Here is a 24,135-nt window from a genome sequence, read left to right as displayed (position 1 = left end):
CGGTACAGAGTCAATGTGCGGGGGCACCGGTTAGTTTAGATAATATATACATGTCGGTAGAGTTATTAAAGTGACTATGCATAGATGATAACAACAGAGAGTAGCGGCGGTGTAAAAGGGAGGGCAATGCAAATAGTCTGGGTAGCCATTTGATTAGGTGTTCAGGAGTCTTATGGCTTGGGGGTAGAAGCTGTTTAGAAGTATTTTGGACCTAGACTTGGCGCTCCGGTACCGCTTGCCTGTCGGTAGCAGAGAGAACAGTCATTTTACAACTGATTAATCTCTATGTCATACTGTACAGGGTCCGGAGTTTCATCCAGGCTGAATCACAACCGGCCGTGATTGGGAGTCCCATAGGGCGGCGCACAATTGGCCCAGTGTCATCCGGGTTTGGCCGGTGTAGGACGTCATTGTAAATAAGAATTTGTTCTTAACTGACTTGCCTGTCTTACCTGATCATTCGCCCTACAACTCTGGAACCTGCAATTTCTTCCAAAGAAATGGAAGCCTGAAAAAGCCAATGCATGCGTTTATGTGACAAAGGTTTGCATCTTTTTATTACAAGATTATTAATGTGTAATATGTATTTCAGTGAAAATATTAGGTTAAGATCATATATAACATATTATCCGCACTCAATAAGATGAATAGGCCCAATTATGGGGGATCTCCCTTTTAAACCATTCGCTACAGGAGTTGCTTTCAAGTTTTCTGTGCTTTCATACAGTGGGGGAAAAAAGTATTTGATCCCCTGCTGATTTTGTACGTTTGCCGACTGATAAAGAAAGGATCAGTCTATAATTTTAATGGTAGGTTTATTTGAACAGTGTGAGACAGAATAACAACAAAAAAATCCAGAAAAACGCATGTCTAAAATGTTATAAATTGATTTGCATTTTAATGAGGGAAATAAGTATTTGACCCCCTCTCAATCAGAAAGATTTCTGGCTCCCAGGTGTCTTTTATACAGGTAACGAGCTGAGATTAGGAGCACACTGTTAAAGGGAGTGCTCCTAACCGCAGCTTGTTAACTGTAAAAAAGACATCTGTCCACAGAGGCAATCAATCAATCAGATTCCAAACTCTCCACCATGGCCAAGACAAAAGAGCTCTCCAAAGATGTCAGGGACAAGATTGTAGACCTACACAAGGCTGGAATGGGCTACAAGACCATCGCCAAGCAGCTTGGTGAGAAGGTGACAACAGTTGGTGCGATTATTCGCAAATGGAAGAAACACAAAAGAACTGTCAATGTCCCTCGGCCTGGGGCTCCATGCAAGCTCTCACCTCGTGGGGTTGCAATGATCATGAGAACGGTGAGGAATCAGCCCAGAACTACACGGGAGGATCTTGTCAATGATCTCAATGCAGCTGGGACCATAGTCACCAAGAAAACAATAGGTAACACACTACGCCGTGAAAGACTGAAATCCTGCAGCGCCCGCCTGCAGCGCCCCCTGCTCAAGAAAGCACATAAACATGCCCGTCTGAAGTTTGCCAATGAACATCTGAATGATTCAGAGGACAACTGGTGAAAGTGTTGTGGTCAGATGAGACCAAAATGGAGCTCTTTGGCATCAACTCAACTCGCTGTGTTTGGAGGAGGAGGAATGCTGCCTATGACCCCAAGAACACCATCTCCACTGTCAAACATGGAGGTGGAAACATTATGCTTTTGGGATGTTTTTCTGCTAAGGGGACAGGACAACTTCACTGCATCAAAGGGACGATGGACGGGGCCATGTACCATCAAATCTTGAAATGTATAATAACTGAAAATGTAGCTAGCTAGACTCTTACCCATATACATGGATGACGGCGTCTCCCTCTCTGTCACGAATGCCGTGATTTTCCTTCGTTTGAAGATGTAATCCAGAGACATGTTTTATACAACAGCCTTCTGTGTTCTGTTTTCGACCCTCTCCATCTCCTTAGCTATCATACTCTGCTTCCACAGGGCATTCCACTGATTTCAACTCGGTCAAATTCTTCCGTGACAACAACACTGTTGGTCGGCGTTAATTCCCCATCACTGTCATCAGAAGACTCTACAATGTCTGGTTCAATATTTGTTTTTGGACCTAAATCAGGGATTTCCTCCAGAAAGTGGAAAGCATTAGTAACACTCTTGTAGTTCTTTGTGATGTTTTTCAAAAAAGCCGCGTTAGAAAGGATTACCTACACAGGTCATGTTATAGACAGAAGATGCTACATGGCAGACCAATCCAAACTCATCTCTCGGCAGGTCTAGCTCATCCATTATCTCAGCCTAACACGGCTAGCGGGAAGGTTCCTGGCTTTTTCCGTGACTAAACCAACTAGGCTCGTAATTTAACAATTTTATTCGTATTTACAGATGGCATACACATTTTTTTTATTAAGACACATAAAAGTTCACATGTTCCAGAACGCATTTTGATAAAAATGTTTAGTTTACGTTTAAAAGCCTCTCCAGTGAAGTAGTGACGTGCGACATACGCATATGCTTACAGGATGTCAGTACAGTTATAAAGGAGTGTGTTGAATCCACAGTGTCATAACCACACACCACAAACTTTCCACTCTCAAATTGTCAATAATTTATTTGACATTAGCCTACTTTCCTTTAGCACAGGTTTAATGGGCAATCAATGGACCCAACCAAATTGAGTATGTAGGTAGGGTTTTGAATTTATTCAGGCCAATTCATCTTTTCATTCATGCAGTAGCCTAAAAAAGTTTTCACAAGAATACTTTCATCTTAATGAAAAATGTCAGTTTGGCTACACTGTCACCACCACATAGTCGATTGCTTTGATATGATTTATTCGTCACCACTTACACCAGAGGTTCCCAAAGTTTTTTGGCCCATGACTCTATTTTGATATAAAACTAATTTTTGCAACCCCAACATGTAAAAACATTTATGTACTTAACCAATTTTTACTTTTTTAATTGGAGCTATGACAGTCTGTCAAATTGTTTTAGACTGATTTGTAATAATATTTCAATCTGAAGGTAGTACGGTTTGAAGTGAATCAGAAAGGAATTGGGAAGTTCAGGAAAACATTAGGCAATAATTGTGTATGATCTTCTGTGTAGAAAATAACATAATTTATGTTCTTTTTCCACCAGTCTGATTTACTGCCTGGTTCTGAGGAAAACAGATGACACATACTGTATGTACTCCTGAAAGTTGTATCTTTCAGTGATGAGCTCATAAGATTTTGTAGCATAAACCATTAAATGGTTAGAGCAACATTTGTAGGAAGAAAACAGAAACCACTCTGTTTATTACAACCGCATTTAGCGGCTACTGGAGGTTACTCACATAACCCCGGTTCTATGAACCAAGTGCAATCTTTTTTCCAGAATTTCTCTCGCAACCCCATTTTCAAATCAGGCGAGCCCACATGGGGTCACAACCCCTAGTTTGGGAAACGCTGACTTACACTGTAGTTTGCCTTGCTGTACAATCATATGTACTTATTTGACAGTACACCATTTTCAGAGAACGCTCACTCAGATAACCTCAATAGTGGTGCGTCCATTGGTACTCTCTCTAAATTTTGCATCCATGTGTCTTGGACAGAGAATGTGCTCTTTAGTCTAAAATGATTACGCTTAGGCTAGAACAATTGCAACAATCAAGTGGGTAGTTTGAGATGAGAACGAGTTTGAATTGATTTCCCATCAACCCTAAATTAATACGTTGTTGTCATGTTGTGTTGCTGCCATGCCATGTTGTCGTCTTAGGTCTCTCTTTATGTAGTGTTGTCTCTCTTGTCGTGATGTGTGTTTTGTCCTATATTTTATTTTTAATCCCAGCCCCCATCCCCGCAGGAGGCCTTTTGGTAAGTCATCATTATAAATAAGAATTTGATCTTAACTGACTTGCCTAGTTAAATAAAGGTTGGATAAATAAATATGTAGGTCAATATTTAACAACCATTTTGTTTCTCCCATTTATCTTTTGTCATGTTCTGTTCTTTCCTTCTCGTCTTTGACATGTCATTGAGAATCAGCCAAGCCTATTTGGGGATCTTGGAACACAGTCGAAATTCATAGGCCTTTTGCCTTTGCTCTAGGAAGCATGTTGGCCTATACGTGGGGGTGTCCTGTTTTTGTAAAAAAAAATACCCCCAAGGTCAAGTCTCCAACCATTACTTTTCAGTCTTTTTGGGTCAGCGAATGCCTGGTACAGTACAACAAGGATGAGGTTTTGGTTGTAATTGAGAAACGTCTGTACAAATCTTCAAACGGAAACACCTGTGCATGACTGGTTTGAGCAGATTTTCTCTAGAAGCTGTGTGCTCTCAGCTAGTGGAGTGTGGATACTTAGACTGCGAGGTGAGTATGGTTTGGGATTGGAGTTAGTGGGTTTAGGGATATTCAGGGCAGTGGTCCAAAGTACCTCTTAAGGCATTTTGCTGAGTGAAATTAAGTACTGTACATTTTTCGACTTCCTCTAAGTATCTCAGGGATAAGAGTGGCGTAGTCCTTGCACCCCTCTCCAGTAGTTTTACACACTAAGCTCAGTGAGGCAGATGAGAGCCTCAGAAGCATGGATTCAATGTAGAAAATGCTCGGGCAAGTAAGAGTCTAGCTGGCTATTGGCTCACCTCTTTAATTTCTGGGTACGGTTAGATTAAAGTAATTTGGTGGATGGATGTGCAACAAATGCAAACATATAGTTGATTCTTAAAGGGGAGATTGAACCCTGATCTCTGGTGTGAAGGCACATGTGCTTTTTGCCAGCTCTGCTGTGACATTTTATGTTTTTATCTATCTATCCTATCTATCCCCGGGGTCAATTTGGCTCGGAGTTGCTGAGCTAAAGCCTAGGCATTTGCTGGGAAAGCCAACACAAACATTTGGGTTTCGTAGTTGTGCTGTAATGTGTAGGAGCACGAGGCTGGGGTTTCTTGTATCTCTGAATTGGCCAAGTAGTGGCATGATGGTATAAGGTGATGTTGGATTAGTGTGGGTGTTATAACATCAGGCATGTGGGATGAGGTACCTGTTTTTTGGTTGAAAAGCCAGTGTGCACGACTCTGTCCATTAGGAATCTTCTGCCTAGCGCTTTAATTGGGCTAAAGTGCAGCAAAGCTCTCCAAATAGGTGAAGTAAGTATGTTGGTTGGTCTTCTATAGATGGTGTTGGCCCTGTATCTTATCCATACTCAGTAGGTTTAGTAGGTGGGAGTTGCTCTCTCACGCTTCATTGCCAGCTGTTTTCAGGACTGAGTAGTGGGGAGGCTGCTTTCAAGGCAAGGTCACTGCTTCAAACGAAACACCAAAAGTCCCCCTTCATGTGCTTTCGCCCTGAAATAATAATTAAGGATGCAGAATGCTCTAGTAATTGTGCTTTATTTAAAAAAATACTTGAAATTGCCAACAAAAAACACCAAGGCCAGTAATATCTGAAACTTCAGTCAACTTGGAATTATAACATTTAAAAAAGGAATATTTGTATGACTGTGTGATTTTTCTATATGTTCGTCCTCTGTTGCCTGTGTTTTGCAAGGGCCAAGTTCAAGTGTATGATTTTGATCATCTAGACCAGAGAAGTCTAGATCAAAAGTTCAATTTAAAATGCAGAACTGCTGCAGAACTGTGCTCAAAATATGTTGTTCACTGCAATCTGAGAATTTCCAAAAAACAAGAATAAGCCTGGGACTACATTAGAGCTGGGCGATATGGACAAAAATCCATATTGCGATAAATTGCCTGAATTGATGTGATAACGATAAATAGAATGATAAGTTTATAACATTAATGTGCACCACAGATTTTTTTTTAAACGATCCTTTAAACTGCTACTAGTTAGATGGTTGTAGCCGTCAATTGTCCCATTAACAATCACCCATATATCACCCAATCACCCATATATCACCCAATCACCCCCACATATCACCCATATATCACCCACATATCACCCATATATCACCCAATCACCCCCACATATCACCCATATATCACCCATATATCACCCAATCACCCAACGCATTTCATTTCAAACTTCACATTTCTCCAGTATAGGCTGCTTATCGTAATAAACGATATCAGCAAAATGCCAGCGACAAGTGATCATATAGTCGGTGTTGAACATTTTCGATTTATCTTCCCAGCTCTAGACTACATGTGGATTTATTCAAGACCGATGTATTATTCTAGACAGAGTACAGTTCTCAGTATTGAAATAGCAGAGCTAGACAATACACTGGCTCGTCTGTACTCAAGCTGGGACGGACAAGACTAAATGAGAAATTGCTGTTGAACACCCTGAGACAGAGGGCAGCGAGCGTACCCTGTTTGGCGGGAATTGGTGACTTGCGAGTCACACTGCTCAGCAACAGCATGAATCGGTGTGTAAACGCACCAACACGACCTCATGGCTCCACCTTGTCACTAATCTCTTGTTCAATTTGTAGAGGACATGGATTTACCGTGGAAGGCTTCACACTGGGTAGAGTGGGATATATCTCTGACGATCCCCTGGACCTACAGTATAGCGCTACCGCCAACACTAATATATACCATTGCGTTAGGTTAGTTAAAATAAAGCCCTAGGAGCGCTTGTTGTCAGTAAGTGATTTGTTTTACACCACAGATAATTAAAGTAGCTAGCTAACCAGCTAATAGAGTTGTTTAGATTTGTTTACAGTAGTGCTCTACCGCTCCTGTCCTATTTTGCTAGCTGCCATAACTGCCTCACACGGAACCCAAACCGGCTGCGCACGTGCGCCATCGTGCATAAATGTATTTTGTCCCCCCACACCAAACGCGATCACGACACGCAGGTTAAAATATCAAAACAAACTCTGAACCAATTACATTAATTTGGGACAGGTCGAAAAGCATTAAACATTTATGGCAATTTAGCTAGCTAGCTTGCACTTGCTAGCTGATTTGTCCTATTTAGCTAGCTTGCTGTTGCTAGCTAATTTGTCCTGGGATATAAACATTGAGTTGTTATTTTACCTGAAATGCACAAGGTCCTCTACTCCGACAATTAATCCACATATAAAACGGTCAACCGAATCATTTCTAGTCATCTCTCCTCCTCCTAGGCTTTTTCTTCTCTTGTCTTTATATTGCGAACTTTCATAAATTAGGTGAATTACCGACACCGACCTCATTCATCTTTCAGTCACCCACGTGGGTATAACCAATGAGGAGATGGCACGTGGGTACCTGCTTCTATAAACCAATGAGGAGATGGGAGAGGCAGGAATTGCAGCGAGATCTGCGTCAGAAATAGAACTGACTTCTATTTTAGCCCTTGGCAATGCAGACGCTCGTTGGCAAGCAGTGTGGGTGCAATAATTGAATAATATAGATTTCTACATTTATTTTGCAACGCTCGCACACGTTACGCGAGCGGTGTAGTCAGCCTGTCATGCTTCCAAAACGTGATGGGATGGTTTCAGCTATGTTTACATTTTGGGCATTGGGATGTATGCACATTCCTTGCCTGTTGAAGTAGCAGTGAAAGTGTGCAATATAGCCTTTGCTAAGGGGAAACACTAAACAATGATTTACATTTAAGAATGATTAACCTCTCCTTGGAACTGTGTTTCCCAGTAACACATGGGTCATAAAAGGCTACAGACGCCTGCTGCCTGAGCTCGTCTGAAATGTGTGTGTGTCTGTGTGTATACACCAATGTGGATATGTCTTCTGTCACCGTGCATACATTTCTGACACACTATTTACACAAAAGGCTGGTAGCAGCACAGGGTCAGCCTTACAGCAGTTTAGGGGTTAAATGTCTTGCTCAAGGCCACAATGGCACTAGGGGATGGCACCAGCCCTGGGTATAGTATATTTCAACTACATAATCTAGCTGTGCTTGCCTGGTTTGCCATTGTAAGGTGGTAGTAGTAAATCTTAACTGAGACCTGAACACTTACATTAGCTCCACAAACGAAAGCCTTTATCTCAGCAGGCTAACACAATCTTGCAGTGTGCATGAGACCCGGGCTTGAACCCACCTAGTCTGTAAGATCAGTAATTATCTGGTTCAACCACCAGATTTTCCTACTAAAAAAGGGGTCCCCCTACCAGTCGCGCTTAGTAGCTAGGGACGACCCTGCATGTATCTGTCTGTCTGTTTTTTGTTTCTCTATCTGTCTACCCATTGGGGTTAAGGTATGTTTATTTTGGCTGGCTTCCCATAAAAACTGCACTCAGAGCACTGGACTGTCGTAATGTGAATCCTGCACCAAGTCAGACGTCCTGCAGTGTCACAATCAATCAATACACAGAGAAGACCCAGTATTTATCAATTGCACAATTAACAGTTTGTAATCAGTAATGTAACTTTTGGATTACCCAAACTCAGTAACGGAATCTGATTACTTTCATTTACTTTCCCCTTAAGAGGCATTAGAAGATCTATTGCAGGATAAATCAATGTTGGAGTTTAACATAGTTGGCCATAAATGGATATTGCATTTGACTTTAAGGGATGGTTATGTAGGCTTTTTCTAACCCATCTCTTTCTACTACAGACAATAATACGATTATGCTATATCTTTACCTATCAAAAACAATTCTTTACAGGCAGCTTATACTTCTTAAATTCAACCATTATTGGGTTAAAATACACATATACTCTACATTTGTGATCAGCCATGCACAACAACTAACATCTGTAAAGGCGTAAATAGCTAAATTACAGTGAAGCAGTGTGATTCATAACAATGCGGTATGTAGATAAGTATGTAATAAGTGATCCGTGTCACCCGTAGGCTACACTGCTGTCATCCTTATCGCCAAGCGTTTATTCAAGTTAATCTTTGGATGCCGACAGCAGTCGCACCATTAGAAGACATAGCTTGGACTATGGCCTAAAAAAGCCAATTCCTGCTTTTTTCCTGCAATCCATCAAGCGCATTTGATGTGTCATCATAGTGGTCTCTGACTTTCTCAGGCTGAAAAACATAAACTTGCGCCTTTTTCCAGTGCTGATTTGAATGTCATTGAGGTCAGAAAGGTGTCAAATCATTTCTGAATTGAGAAGTAATCCGAGATTTTTTCAAAAGTATCTGTAATCTGATTAACAATATTTCTGGTGGTAATGTAAGGGGTTCGTTTTTTTGTAATTAGTCCCCAACCCTGTCTGTATGTTTTTGTGTATGCGTGTGTGTGCTCTGTTTGTCCCGTCAAGGCTCCGACGCGAGACTCATGTGACAAGGGCTACAAATGATCATGGATTATAAAGGGAAAACCAGCTGTGTGGCGAACAACGATGCCTCTCTCAGAGAGGAGCTAAATGTATAAATGTGTATTGCCCTGTAGCACTCTGTCATCATTAGGTGATTTGAGAGGCGGGTTAAGGACCATATCAGCTTAGTGTTGCATAGTATACCGAAACAGTACTTTTTCGATACTAGAACATGAGAAATGTCTCTGTAATATAATTTATTCTGTCAAATATCTCACGTCGTCTACTGATTGAGAGAGGATCAAGTCTGTCTATTAGCACAGCTGATGTCCCCGTACAGCGCGAGAGCACCGTGCCTGCTCCACTTACTTATTGCTAGCTCTAGCCTTCCAGTGAGTTCAGTAATTCCTCATGGGTGTCTGGGCTGCATTACCACTTATGCAGCGCAGAAGTTATCACACTTGAATAATGCAAAACAGCATGTAGAAATGTTGAAACTGTTAATTACTGTTCCCAAAACAATGTCCAGTACAGGCTAGAACACTGCAAGGCAAGAAGATATCAGTAGCTTCCAGCTTTGTAGGCAAACTTTCCTTGCTAGCTTACAGCTGAATCCAACATCTATTCTCTACCCTAGTACATTGTTTGTGATACCATAACGCAAAATATTGCTGATAGTCAAACGAAAAAATTATGAGTTCAGTTAGTCTCCCATGCCTCACATCTCTCCCATCTTTGCTCGAGCCTTGAACTGACTTTGTGTGAATGACGTCATGGGTCTTAAAGGGAAAGCGCACACTTTTAGGAAAACAACCTCTCCCTCAACATCAGCAAAACCAAGGAGCTGATCGTGGACTACAGGAAACGGGGGTGAACACGCCCCCATATGCATCGACGAGGCTGCAGTGGAGAGGGTCAAATGCTCCTCGGCGTGCACGTCACATAGGATCTGACATAGTCAAATCACACCGACACTATAGGCGCAACAGTGCCTCTTCAACCTCAGACAACTGAAGAAATTTGGCATGGGCCCTCAGATCCTCAAGAAGTTTAACAGCTGCACCATCGAGAGCATCTTGACCAGCTATATCACTGCCTGGTATGGCAATTGCACCGCCGTCAACCGCAAGGCTCAACAGAGGGTGTGTGCGGGCATTTACACCAGGCGATCTCTGAGGAACGCCTGGAAGATTGTCAATGATCCAGTCACCCGAGCCACTCTGTTATCATCTGGCAAGTGGTATTGGAGCATCGGGTGTCTGACCAACAGGCTCCAAGACAGCTTCGAGGCTAGCAACACTAAAGTATGCATGAGAGCACCAGCTGTTTTGGAAGACTGTGTGATCACGCTGTCCGTAGCCGATGTGAGTAAGACCTTTAAACAGGTCAAAATTCACAAGGCCGCAGGGCCAGACAGATTACCAGGATATGTACTCAGAGCATGCGCTGACCAACTGGCAAGTGTTCATTGACATTGTCAACCTGTCCCAGACTGAGTCTGTAATACCTACATGTTTCAAGCAGACCACCAGTCCCTGTGCTCAAGAACGCCAAGGTAACCTGCCTAAATGACAATCGACCCGTAGCACTCACGTCTGTGGCCACGAAGTGCTTTGAAAGGCTGGTCATGGCTCACATCAACACCACCATCCCAGAAACCCTCAACCCACTCCAATTTGCATACCGCCGCAACAGATCCACAGATGACGCAATTTCTAGTACACTGCCCTTTCCTACCTTGACGAAAGGAACACCTACGTGAGAATGCTATTCATTGACTACAGCTCAGCGATCAACACCATAGTGCCCTCAAAGCTCATCACTAAGCTAAGGACCCTGGGACTAAACACCTCCCTCTGCAACTGGATCCTTGCCTTCCTGATGGGCTGCCCCGAGGTGGTAAGGGTAGACAACACATCCGCCACGCTGATTCTGAACACGGGGGCCCCTCAGGGGTGTGTGCTTATCCCTGCCTGTACTCCCTTTTCACCCACGACTGCGTGGCCAAGCACGACTCCAACACCATCAAGTTTGCCGACGAAACAACGGTGGTAGGCATGGTCACCGACAACGATGAGACAGCCTATAGGGAGGTCAGAGACCTAGCAGTGTGGTGCCAGGACAACAACCTCTCCCTCAAGGTGATCAAGACAAAGGAGCTGATCGTGGACTGCAGGAAAAGGAGGGCTGAGCATTTTCCCATTCACTTTGACTGGGCTGTATTGGAGCGGGCCAGGAGCTTGAAGTTCCTTGGTGTCCACATCATCAAAAAACAATAATGATCCAAGCGCACCAAGACAGCCGTGAAGAGGGGACGACAACACCTATCCCCCCTCAGACTGAAAAGGCATGGGTCTTCAGATCCTCAAAGTTCTACAGCCGCACCATCGAGAGCATCCTGACTGGTTGCATCACCGCCTGGTATGGCAACTGCTCAGCATCCGACTGCATGCGCTACAGAGGGTAGTGCGTATGGCCCAGTACATCACTGGGGCCAATCTTCCTGCCATCTAGGACCTCTATACCAGGCGGAGTCAGAGGAAGGCCGTAAAAATTGTCAAAGACTCCAGCCACCCTAGTCATAGACTGTTCTCTCTGCTACCGCACGGCAAGCGGTACCAGAGCGCCAAGTCTTTTTCGACGCTGCTGCTACTCGCTGTTTATTATCTGTACATAGTCCACTTTACTTCTACCTACATGCACATTTGACCTCAATTACCTCGACTAACCTGTACCCCCGCACATTGACTCGGTACCGGTACCCCCTGTATATTGCCTCGTTATTGTTATTTTGTTGTGTTACATTTTTCACTTTCGTTTATTTAGCAACTAGGAGTGGGGATGGGGAAATCAGCTGTCAATCAACAGCTCATCAATTTAGCCAGGGAAACACAAACAGTAGCCTATCATTTGTTTTCACGCCTTTCATTATGTGCAAGGTAAAAATATGTCGTTCTGCCCTTGAACAAGGCAGTTAACCCAGTGTTCCCCGGCAGGCTGTCATTGTAAAATATTAATTTGTTCTTAACTGACTTAAGTTATGCCCTCCGGTTCTGATATAACTTCTGCTATAGCAACATCAAGCTCAGCCAATTTTAGGATTTTCGACTTTAGTGCCTAGTACAGGCACTTTTCGTCATCAAATAAAGCACCCCCACAGATTATCAGAGGATGGTGGATGGAAGGGAGGGGTTCAAACGGTTTGAATATGGTCGTGACCAAGCTGTATCTGTGTAGAATGCAAGATCAGACTGGTTTGTACAAGGCTAAGTAAAATATCCCTGGACTGTCCATATTTGAAATGTGTAACTAAATCAAGCAAATGGGGGATTGAGTTATTTATGCCAGGAGGGTGCGTGCTGGAGTTGAACCCACAATGGCACACTATTGGCACTGAAGGCAGTGACCCTAACCACCAGACTACCCCAGGCCACAATTTAACTCTTCGATCGTTGATTCGTAACCTTAAGATGTCCTCTTTTTAAATAATATACAGTGAGGGAAAAAAGTATTTGATTCCCTGCTGATTTTGTAAGTTTGCCCACTGACAAAGAAATGATCAGTTTATAATTTTTATGTTAGGTTTATTTGAACAGTGAGAGTCAGAATAACAACAACAAAAATCCAGAAAAACGCATGTCAAAAATGTTTTAAATTGATTTGCATTTTAATGAGGGAAATAAGTATTTGACCCCTCTGCAAAACATGACTTAGTACTTGGTGACAAAGCCCTTGTTGGCAATCACAGAGGTCAGACGTTTCTTGTAGTTGGCCACCAGGTTTGCACACATCTCAGGAGGGATTTTGTCCCACTCCTCTTTGCAGATCTTCTCCAAGTCATTAAGGTTTCGAGGCTGACGTTTGGCAACTCGAACCTTCAGCTCCCTCCACAGATTTTCTACGTGTTTCATGCGCCATTGTGCTCCATTCCGTAGGCTACCTCACTATTCTCAATTTTATCTTGTCTTTACATCTAATGTTATAGGCATATGTGTGCAATTCATTTTGATAGACTATAGTTTAGGTGTAGCCTACTGTACAGCTGCATTTCGGATGCACTTGTATGTCGTAGCCTAGGAGAGAGCAATATATATCTTGTGTTATTTAGCTATATAAAACAACGGTTGTTGATGTGTATGGCTGAATTTCAGAAACATTTTTGTACATAGGCCTAGCGTTTGAATGAGCAATTGAGAGGATGATTTTGATAGCAAGCCGTGATCCAATGACTCGACTGCTCCCGCATGGAGAGAAAGAGAACTGTTAATTTGGATGCAGCAGGAACATTCTCAGTGACAAAAGAGGGATCAAGTTAATAAAGGGGTGGTGATGGGTGGTATGTCAGCTTTTCTGATCGAGTTCCCGTGTCTTCCTTTTACCTGGGGCGGTTGCTAAGGGACCCACAATGAGTGACTAACAGACCTGGCATGGGTGGCACTTAGATTACAGGGCCCGCATTTTCATAAAGCGTCTCAGAGAAGGAGTGCAGGTCTAGGATCAGTTTAAACTTTTGTATCATAATGAACAAGATCACATGGACAGGGGGGACCTTATCCTTGGTCAGCACTCCTACTCTGAGATGCTTTATCAATACAGGCCCAGAACGACATAGAACCATGCAGTTACACTTCCACAACCTCTTTGCAAATGCAACTAAATTAGTTCAAATTAAATCAAATGTTATTTGTCACATGCGCCCATTACAACAGGTAACCTTACAGTGAAATGCTTACTTACAAGCCCTTAAACAACAATGCAGTTTGAAGAAAAAAAGTGTTACGTAAAAAATAGAAAAAAACAACAAAATGTAAAATAACCGTAACAAATAATTAAAGAGCAGCAGTAAAATAACAATAGTGAGGCTATATACAGGAGGTACCGGTACAGAGTCAATGTGCGGGGGCACCGGTTAGTTGAGGTAATTGATGTAATATGTACATGTAGGTAGAGGTAAAGTAACTATGTATAGATAATAAACAGAGAGTAGCAGCAATGTATAAGAGAGGAGGGGGGGCAATGCAAATAGTCTGGGTAGCCATTTGATTAGCTGTTCAGGAGTCTTATGACTTCGGGGTAGAAGCTGTTTGGAAGCCTTTTGGACGCGCTCTGGTACCGCTTGCCGTGCGGTGGCAGAGATAAGTCTATGACTAGGGTGGCTGGAGTCTTTGACCATTTTTAGGGCCTTCCTCTGACACCACCTGGTATAGAGGTCCTGGATGGCAGGAAGCTTGGCCCCAGTGATGTACCTGGCCGTACGCACTACCCTCTGTAGTGCCTTGCGGTCGGAGGCCGAGCAGTTGCCATGCCAAGCGGTGATACGACCAGTCAGAATGCTCTTGATGGTGAAGCAATAGAACTGTTTGAGGATGGGAGGACCCATGCCAACTCTTTTCAGTCTCCTGAGGGGGAATAGGTTTTGTCGTGCCCTCTTCACGGCTGTCTTCGTGTCTTGGACCATGTTAGTTTGTTGGTGATGTGGACACCAAGGAACTTGAAGCTCTCAACCTGCTCCAATACAGCCCCATCGATGAGAATGGGGGCGTGCTCAGACCTCCTTTTCCTGTAGTCCACAATCATCTCGTTTGTCTTGATCACATTGAGGGAGACGTTGTTGTCCTGGCACCACACGGCCAGGTCTCTGATCTCCTCCCTATAGGCTGTCTCATCGTTGTCAGTGATCAGGCCTACCACTGTTGTGTCATCGGCAAACTTGATGATGGTGTTGGAGTCGTGCCTGGCCATGCAGTCATGAGTGAAGAGGGAGTACAGGAGGGGACTGAGCACGCGCCCCTGAGGGTTTAAGATCAGCGTGGCGGATGTGTTGTTACCTACCCTTACCACCTGGGGGGAGGGGCGGGCGGCCGGCCCGTCAGGAAGTCCAGAATCCAGTTGTAAAGGGAGGTGTTTAGTCTTTGGGCTTTGATCGTTTTCATTTTTCAATACTCCACATGTAGTCCTTTATTCTTCATGGTTGAGAGGCTAACTACGTCTGTGCTTCTAACTACGATGTACTTGCTGGTTATTTATGTTTCTCAATATAAGTAATGAAAATACCTTGGGTGTGTCCCAAATTGAATCCTATTCCCAATATAGGGCACTACCTTTGCCTATAGCTCTATGGGCCCAGATCAAAAGAAGTGCACTATATGGGGAATAGGGTGCCATTTTGGGCATAGCCCTTGACTAGCTGCAATCAGGCTCAATTGGGCAATTGGCGGTACTTGAATGAGGTCTCAATTACAAAGCGTGCTATAGTCAGTGGAGCTGATCTGAGTAGTGTTGAAAACCTGGGTCGTGTTCAGTAAGCAGAAAAACTGTCCTGTCATAAAATAATTTCAAAAGTATGAAAGGAGATTGGCTAGTGCAGTCCCCTTTTTAAAAATACAAAAAAAAGTTATGGAACATCTTCGGTTTTGTGCATAGAATTTTATTGGGTCTCAATAATTTGTTTGAGTTTAACGTATGATGTTTTAGTGAAGAGCTCTGTTTGACACAATCCTTTTCTCTCTTTCCCTACAGTTGGAATCCCCTGATATCGGAGACCCTGCCATTGTGTCATTTTTTTGATGTCGTCAGAGGTCCATACACGGATGGATTGCTACTCCATTTATCGATTCTGGGAAAAATCCACATCCATATCTGGTGACACATCCCCTGTAACCGTGTCCCATGCTGATGATGCATTACAGCCAGATCCTCTTGTAGGCTTCCTATAGTCGAGCCTCTTGCTAAAATTCTCATAGACCTCTGCTAAAGCCTGCTTTGAGATCTCCTACAGTTGCCAACACGGTGACCATAAGCACACGTCTAGGATCAGCTTTTCCTCCCCCAATTATAATCTCAATCATTAATGAAGGAAAAATTCACAGCTGACCTTAAATCAGCTTCAAGCGACATTGTCATCTTCCTACTGGGAGTGGTGTGTCTCATTGATGTCACAATATAGAAGACTCCCTGGCCTGCCTTCAGAGCTCCCGCAGTCGCCAATGGCTGCGTCTCCACTCCCAGAGCGTGACTCTGCGACCCTTCTGAAGCTGCAGGAAGTGGATCCCAGCCGGGTTGGCCGCGGTGGCCGCATCCTCTCGCCCATCTTCAGCGCCCCGTCCCCGGCGCTGCCCATGGAGGCCCACCCCATCTGCATCCCCTCCCCATACACTGACATCGGGCACGACTTTAACCCCTTGTCCTTCTACAGCCCCACTCTGCTGAGCTACGCTGGGCCCGCGCTCCCTGACTGCCCATCCGCCCACCAGTCCCTCAGTCCCTCGATCTTCTGGCCCCCCCAAGCTCACGTGGGGCCTCCATTGTCTCTGCACCATCGGCCCCAATCTCGCCCACAGCAAGGCCAGCCAACCCGAGTGTCCTGGGCGGAGCCCCATGCCCTATCTGAGAGCAGGTAGGAAGGAAACTGAGTTTAGGTAGGAAGGACACAGGGTTTCTTCACTCCTTGCAGGCTTTTGCCCTAGCCCAGCACTAACTAACCGGATTCTACTTTTAAACTGGGCAAAAGCCCCCACACATTGCAGACCTCCAACTGCTGCATTTCATTACAAAATTCAGAGCCTCTTCTTTGCAGGTGTGAAGGGACTAGATAGGTGTGAGCCATTGATCCATCGCGTTTCCGCCACAGAACAAGAATTAGATTATATTTATATTGTTTCCTCCATATTGCTTTCACCTATCCAGTCCTATTAGATCTGTGATGGGGAGTCAGTAAGGTAAGAAGGGAGGGGGGCACTTTGAAAGGATTATTCATGAATGTCATTATAAAGTTTTACCCTTGTTTTGTATGGTTTTCAAAACATCATCAGTCATGTTGTCTTTACTGTCTGTATTCTCTCTGTGTGATGGACAGCAAGCCTCTGAGGAAGTGCTCACAAGAGAGTGAGGAGACGGTCATCTCGCTGGAAGGCAAGGCTGAACTGCACTTCTGTGCCGTGTGTCACGACTATGCGTCGGGCTACCACTACGGGGTGTGGTCCTGCGAGGGCTGCAAGGCTTTCTTCAAGAGGAGCATCCAAGGTAGTAAGGGCTCAGTGCTCCAGATCATGCACATACAGTGCCTTCAGAAATTATTCATACCCCTTAAACTCTCATTTTGTTGTGTTACAACCTGAATTCCAAGTAAAAACATGTTTTTAGAATTTGTTGAAAATTTATGAAAAATTCGGTACAGAAATATCTAATTTACATAAGTATTCATACCCCTTTGCTATGACACTCCAAATTGAGCTCAGGGGCATCCAATTTCCTTTGATCATCCTTGATGTCACTACAGCTTGATTGGAGTCCACCTGTGATTGCTTGGACATGATTTAGAAAGAAACACACCTGTCTATATAAGGTCCTACAGTTGACAGTGCATGTCAGAGCAGAAACTACACCATGAAGTCCAAAGAACTGTCCGTAGATCTCCAAGATTTAATTGTGATGAGGCATATATCTGGGGAAGGGTCTAAAACTATTTCTCAAGTGTTGAAAGTTTAAGAGCACAGTTGTCTCCAAAAAATATGGAACTACCCAGACTCTGCCTAATGCTGGCTGTCCAACCAAACTGAGCAACCGGGCAAGAACGACCTTGATCAGGGAGGTGACCAAGAGCCCAATGACCACTCTGACAGAACTACGGAGTTCCTTGGCTGAGATGGGACAACCTGCCAGAAGGACAATAGTCTCTACAGCACTTCACCAGTCTGGGCTCTATGGGAGTGGCCAGACAGAAGTCACTCCTGAGAAAAAGATACATGACAGCACGCCTGGAGTTTGCAAAATGACATGTGAAAGACTCTTGAGATCATAAGGCAAAAGATGTTGTGGTCTGACGAGACAAAAATGTAACACTTTGGCCTGAATGCAAAGCGCTATGTCTGCTTACTGTGAAGTATGATGGTGGTAGAATCATGCTCTGGGGATGCTTTTCCGTGGCAGGGACTGGGAGACTGGTAAGGATAAAGGGGAAAATGAATGGAGCCAAATAAAGGGAAAACCTTGAAAATCTGCTTCAGAGTGCAAATGACCTCAGACTGGGGCAAAGATTTACTTTCCAAGAGAACAATGACCCCAAGCATACAGCCAAAGCAATGCTGGAATAGCTTCTGAACAAGAATGTGAAAGTCCTTGAGTGGCCCAGCCAAAGCCCAGACTTGAATCCCATTGAAAATCTGTGGAAAGACTTGACGATTACTTTTCACTGCCGCTCAACAGAGGTTGAGAAAATCTGCAAGGAAGAATGGGAGAAAATCCACAAAACCAGATGTACAAAGCTGATACAGACATGATGACTCAAACATGACTCAAAGCTGTAATCACTGCCAAAGATGCTTCCACAAAGTATTGACTTGGGCGTGAATACTTATGTAAATGAGATACTTATGTATTTCATTTACAGAAAAATTGCTACAAAATGTAAAAACATGTTTTCACTTTGTCATTATGAGGTATTGTGTGCAGATGGGTGAGAAAATGTAATTGAATCAATTTTGAATTTAGGTTGTAACAACAAAATGTGGAATAAGTCAAGGGGTATGAATACTTTCTGAAGGCATTGCAGGGGGGAATTCTGGCTCGAGTTAAACGTGCGTAAATGGAACACAATTCTATTTTTATGCACTTTTCTCTCAACCTGTATTCTGATCTTGAATTTAAGCAGGAGAATAGTATGCTCATCACACGTTATCTGTTTGGGGGTGGAGATCAAAGACATGAAGGTGTGGCAGAGGTGTGTCTACATATACGCTGTGTTCTGACCTTGACTTAATTCCCTCATAATTCCACCACCTTACGATGAATAAGCTCGAGCAACCTGTCCGTTCCAAGTGGAACAACATCAACTGAATTTTTTTTAGATAGAAATAACCCCATTTTCCATGCACTGTAATTAGCAAATTGATAAGAGCTAGGTAAATGAGTAAGTCGTTTGGTCAAGGGGATTGTGAATATCAATGACAAATTGTTTTAGATCTATTTTACCTTTAAGATTGCTGGAGACATGTGAAACCAGACATATGGCAGCAAACTGAAGCATATCAACATATCACATTTTCCACAGTGACGTTAATGAAATGCTGGCCTTATAACCTTGCAGGGATGGAATTTGAAGACCCAAGGTATAGGTTTCAGTAGGCATAAGCAAATGACAGTATAGCGCCAAACCTACCAAGTTGATTTATGATTTCTAGAATGTTTTATTTATATGCCCAGACTTTTCATTGTATTTCTTTTACAATTTGTATCGTGTTAAATATTAGCCATTATCAGTAGCCTTTCTTTCCTCTGTCTAGTTCGTGTGGTTGTTCCTGAGGATCGGGGATCATGTTAAGCTAACTTATTATAAGTAATATGGGACATGTAGCCTAATTTGAATCATTATGGAACGGCGACCATACGTGGATGTTTAAACCTGGAGCCTGGCGCACGGTTCATGACGACTGGACCATTGTCATCACAGTTCAATGATTAGTGAGGATTAATAGAGTAGATTTATAGGAGTACTGTTCAACCCCTATTATTTCAGGGATGGAACAATTGAATATGGCAACTTTCAAGATTAATCAAACCACTGTATTATTGATTCACCAATATATTTTGTGCCTAAAGGCCCCCCCAAAAAATTCAGAACTTTCCTAACCCTAAATAATACACAAGATCAGAGTGTTTTTCCAAATAACAAACAAATATGTGTATATTTATATTTAGAACAAAAGGGTAAGGATACGGCCACATTGAGATGCATGACCACGGATGAAATTGTTCATCAATTGTCCGTTTTTGTTAGTCAAAAGTTCTCAACTGGGACAACCTACATACAGTTGAAGTTGGAAGTTTACCTACACCTTAGTTAAATACATTTAAACTCAGTTTTTCACAATTCCTGCCATTTAATCCTAGTAAAAATTCCCTGTCTTAGTTTAGTTAGGATCACCACTTTATTTTAAGAATGTGAAATGTCAGAATAATAATAGAGAGAATGATTTATTTCAGCTTTTATTTCTTTCATCACATTCCCAGGGGGTCAGAAGTTTACATACACTCAATTAGTATTTGGTAGCATTGCCTTTAAATTGTTTAACTTGGGTCAAACGTTTCGGGTAGCCTTCCACAAGCTTCCCACAATAAGTTGGGTGAATTTTGGCCCATTCCTCCTGACAGAGCTGGTATAACTGAGTCAGGTTTGTAGGCCTCCTTGCTCGCACACACTTTTTTCAGTTCTGCCCACAAATTTTCTATAGGATTGAGTTCAGGGCTTTGTGATGGCCACTCCAATATCTTGACTTTGTTGTCCTTAAGCCATTTTGCCACAACTTTGGAAGTATGCTTGGGGTCATTGTCCATTTGGAAGACCCATTTGCGACCAAGCTTTAACTTCCTGACTGATGTCTTGAGATGTTGCTTCAATATATCCAAATACTTTTCCTTCCTCATGAGCCATCTATTTTGTGAAGTGCACCAGTCCCTCCTGAGGCAAAGCACCCCCACAATATGATGCTGCCACCCCCGTGCTTCATGGTTAGGATGGTGTTCTTCGACTTGCAAGCGTCCCCCTTTTTCCTCCAAACATAACGATGGTCATTATGGCCAAACTGTTCTATTTTTGTTTAATCAGACCAGAGGACATTTCTCCAAAAAGTACGATCTTTGTCCCCATGTGCAGTTGCAAACCGTAGTCTGTCTTTTTTATGGCGGTTTTGGAGCAGTGGGTTCTTCCTTGCTGAGCGGCATTTCAGGTTATGTCGATATAGGACTAGTTTTTCTGTGGATATAGATACTTTTGTACCCGTTTCCTCCAGCATCTTCACAAGGTCCTTTGCTGTTGTTCTGGGATTGATTTGCACTTTTCACACCAAAGTACGTTAATCTCTAGGAGACAGAACGCGTCTCCTTCCTGAGCGGTATGACGGCTGCGTGGTCCCTTTGTGTTTATACTTGCATTCTATTGTTTGTACAGATGAACGTGGTACCTTCAGGCATTTGGAAATTGCTCCCAAGGATGAACCAGACTTGTGGAGGTCTACAATTTATTTTCTGAGGTCTTGGCTGATTTCTTTTGATTTTCCCATGATGTCAAGCAAAGAGGCACTGAGTTTGAAGGTAGGCCTTGAAATACATCCACAGGTACACCTCCAATTGACTCAAGCTGTTTTAAGGCACAGTCAACTTAGTGTATGTAAACTTCTGACCCACTGGAATTGTGATGCAGTGAGTTATAAGTGAAATAATCTGTCTGTAAACAATTGTTGAAAAAATTACTTGTGTCATGCACAAAGTAGATGTCCTAACCGACTTGCCAGAACTATAGTTTGTTAAGAAGACATTTGTGGAATGGTTGAAAAACAAGTTTTAATGACTCCAACCTAAGCCTATGGAAACGTCCAACTTCAACTGTACGTGAGAAGACTGACAATTTGTGCAATTTTGTTGTACAATCATTTCCATTGTACATTTTCCGGCAATTGGGAATTAGAAAATCTCTATATGACCGTGGCCTAAAACAAAGGTGTGGAGAAAGAATAAAGCCTCAAGGTAAATGTAAATGAACACAGTTTCATGCTTTTGTTTTTTTTATACCTTTGTCCCTTCGATGGAAACGCTTATTAAATCTAGCCCTTTACCTCTCAGTCAAAGTACTCTAGTGTTTCTCAGCTCCAGTCTTGGAGTACCCAAAGGGTTGCTCATTTTTGTTCTATCACAGCACTAGTGTGCCTGATTGAATTAATCAAGGTCTTGATGATCACTTGACCACTAGTTAAGTCAGGCGTGCTAGTGCTGGGCTAGAACAAAATTGTGCACCGTCTATGGATTCCCCCAGAAATGTATTGGGACATGCTGCTCTATTTGGTCTCTTGTCCTCTCGTAATTGGGTCCAGATCCCTTTTTCACGGGCCAAAGGTGAGAGCACATTGTTCTCCCTTTGGGAGTAGAACTACAGGTTACGTGTGTGTGCATGAATCTCTCATCTTAAAGGGATTAAAAGGAGACAAGCCAGGAAATGGTCTGCCGAGGTCCTCTCATTTCTCTCCACCCTATGGAAAAATGTGTAGAATTGCAGGAAACTGCAACGTTTTCTCTATACCCCATGGCAAATGTGTAGAATTGCACGAAATTAACTCTAAACGTACATTCGTTCTCTCCACTGTCAAGAGGGGGGCTGTAAAAATGTTTTGTTCGCAATGTGGTGGGGGGGGGGGGGGGGGTGTTGCACATGTGGGTACACAGACCCAGGAGCAACTGCCTTCCCTCATGATGAGTTCAGATTTTTTTGTGGCCTAACCCCCATCAAAGTTGCCCATCCCTGAAGTAGAGGAACTTTTCCTCTCTCTCTCTCTGACCTTTTACATTTGTTTTCTTGTATTTAGCTGCCAATGTACACATGGAATAAAACTAAACAAATGTTTATCTTCCTCTTATCTCTTCTCTCCCTATCTACCCTTTGTAAACCCCACTCCATCTCTTTCTCTCTTTCTCTCTCTCTCTTTCTCTCTCTCTCTCTCACTCTCTCTCTCTCTCTCTCTCTCTCAGGTCACAATGACTACATCTGCCCGGCGACCAACCAGTGCACTATCGATAAGAACCGCCGCAAGAGCTGCCAGGCGTGCCGCCTCCGCAAGTGCTACGAAGTGGGCATGACAAAGTGTGGTACGTGTCTCACTCGCTTTCCTTACTACCCCTCCCTCCGTTTATCCTCCTCGTCTTCTACCTCCTTCACACTATCCTCACCCTAATCGTGCCAGTGGTGGTATTCACAAAGTGTCTCAGATCAAGTCCCCCCCTAACATATAATCATATTTATTATGACCTACGTCAAAAATTCTCCTGGATTAGCACTCCTACTCTGAGACGTTAAATACATACAGCTTCTATATAGTCCAGTGTGGGGCCAATGTTTGTGTGTCCAGTACCTTAGAAATTATTCATTTTTGATATGTGAATATTTCCCACTGGCTAGACTTTGCTCTCACAGTGAGCAGAGGCACTGGGGCTAGGATATAGTTACATACTCACACACATGCTTGCTCGGGGACCCACACATTCACACACATGTTTGCAAGTGGACAAGAAATATAGTTTGCTATTTGCTTTCTCTACTCTGTGAGCCTTGTGCATCAGGTGGATGTCTAGGATGTTTTGCTCCATTCAATGTAATGATCTGTTTGTACCAAGCTAAATTACAGTTCAGTTGCTATAGAGACACTGGTTGGTACGGTTGTCATTTCATTGTTCGTTGATCACACATTTCCTCGTCAAGATGAACATTTTGATTTTAAATCCAAACCTAGATAGCGAAGTACAAGGCTACTTTATGCAAGACGACTGTGTTATAGTGACCACCTGCTGGGTGCCGGCGAACTGTGGCTGTTTGTGCCGATTCAACATGTAGAATCGTAAACTGGAAAAAGACAGCCACTATTGTTGCAGAGACACTTGCCCATTAATCGTTCTGGTGATATTCCCTCTCTTACGATCTGTGAGATATACAGTGCATTTGGAAAGTATTCAGACCCCTTGACTTTTTCCACATTTATGTTCTGTTACAGCCTTATTCTAAAATTGATTAAATTGTTTTTTTCCCTCGTCAATCTACACTCAATACCTCATAAGGTTTTTACAAATGTATAAATAAAAAAAACACAGAAATACAGCTGAAAACACTCCCACTGGCTGGCCAATAGATGTTCTCATGGAGTTTTCATTCAATAGGGTTTTCCGTACATTTATCTAAAGCCATCCCTTTAAATTTAGTTTACCTTTCATTTGAATTTATCAACAGACTCTCTAAAACAGGCGTAGGCAACCCTCGTCCTGGAGTGCTGCAGGCACTTCATGCTTTTGATTTAATCGACCTGGAAGACCAGGTGTGTTGAATTTATTGATCAGTTAGGCCAATTTATCCCTGAACTGATCAATTAGCTCAGTTGGTCACGTGTGGTGCCTAGTTGGATCAAAATCCTGCAGTACAGTGCATTCGGAAAGTGTACAGAACGCTTGACT

The 24,135-nt window shown here is 43.1% G+C and overlaps 1 protein-coding gene across 1 annotated transcript in view; it reads left to right on the top strand.

The window, feature by feature from the left end:
* The window catches only part of esr2a (estrogen receptor 2a), a 38,193-nt gene that overhangs the window by 4,692 nt on the left and 9,366 nt on the right, over positions 1-24,135 (top strand). The window contains exons 2-4 of the mRNA NM_001123577.2: positions 15,670-16,546; positions 17,006-17,172; positions 22,666-22,782. Of these exons, the coding sequence (NP_001117049.1) occupies positions 16,083-16,546; positions 17,006-17,172; positions 22,666-22,782 (748 nt within the window). The 5' untranslated portion in view covers positions 15,670-16,082. The remainder of the gene's footprint in view (positions 1-15,669; positions 16,547-17,005; positions 17,173-22,665; positions 22,783-24,135) is intronic.

Source organism: Salmo salar, chromosome ssa15 (assembly GCF_905237065.1).
Source record: "Salmo salar chromosome ssa15, Ssal_v3.1, whole genome shotgun sequence".
In the NCBI taxonomy this organism is placed as follows: Eukaryota; Metazoa; Chordata; class Actinopteri; order Salmoniformes; family Salmonidae; genus Salmo; species Salmo salar.
The sequence above is the reverse complement of the archived record's forward strand: the minus strand, read 5'-3'. Positions and strand labels throughout refer to the sequence as shown.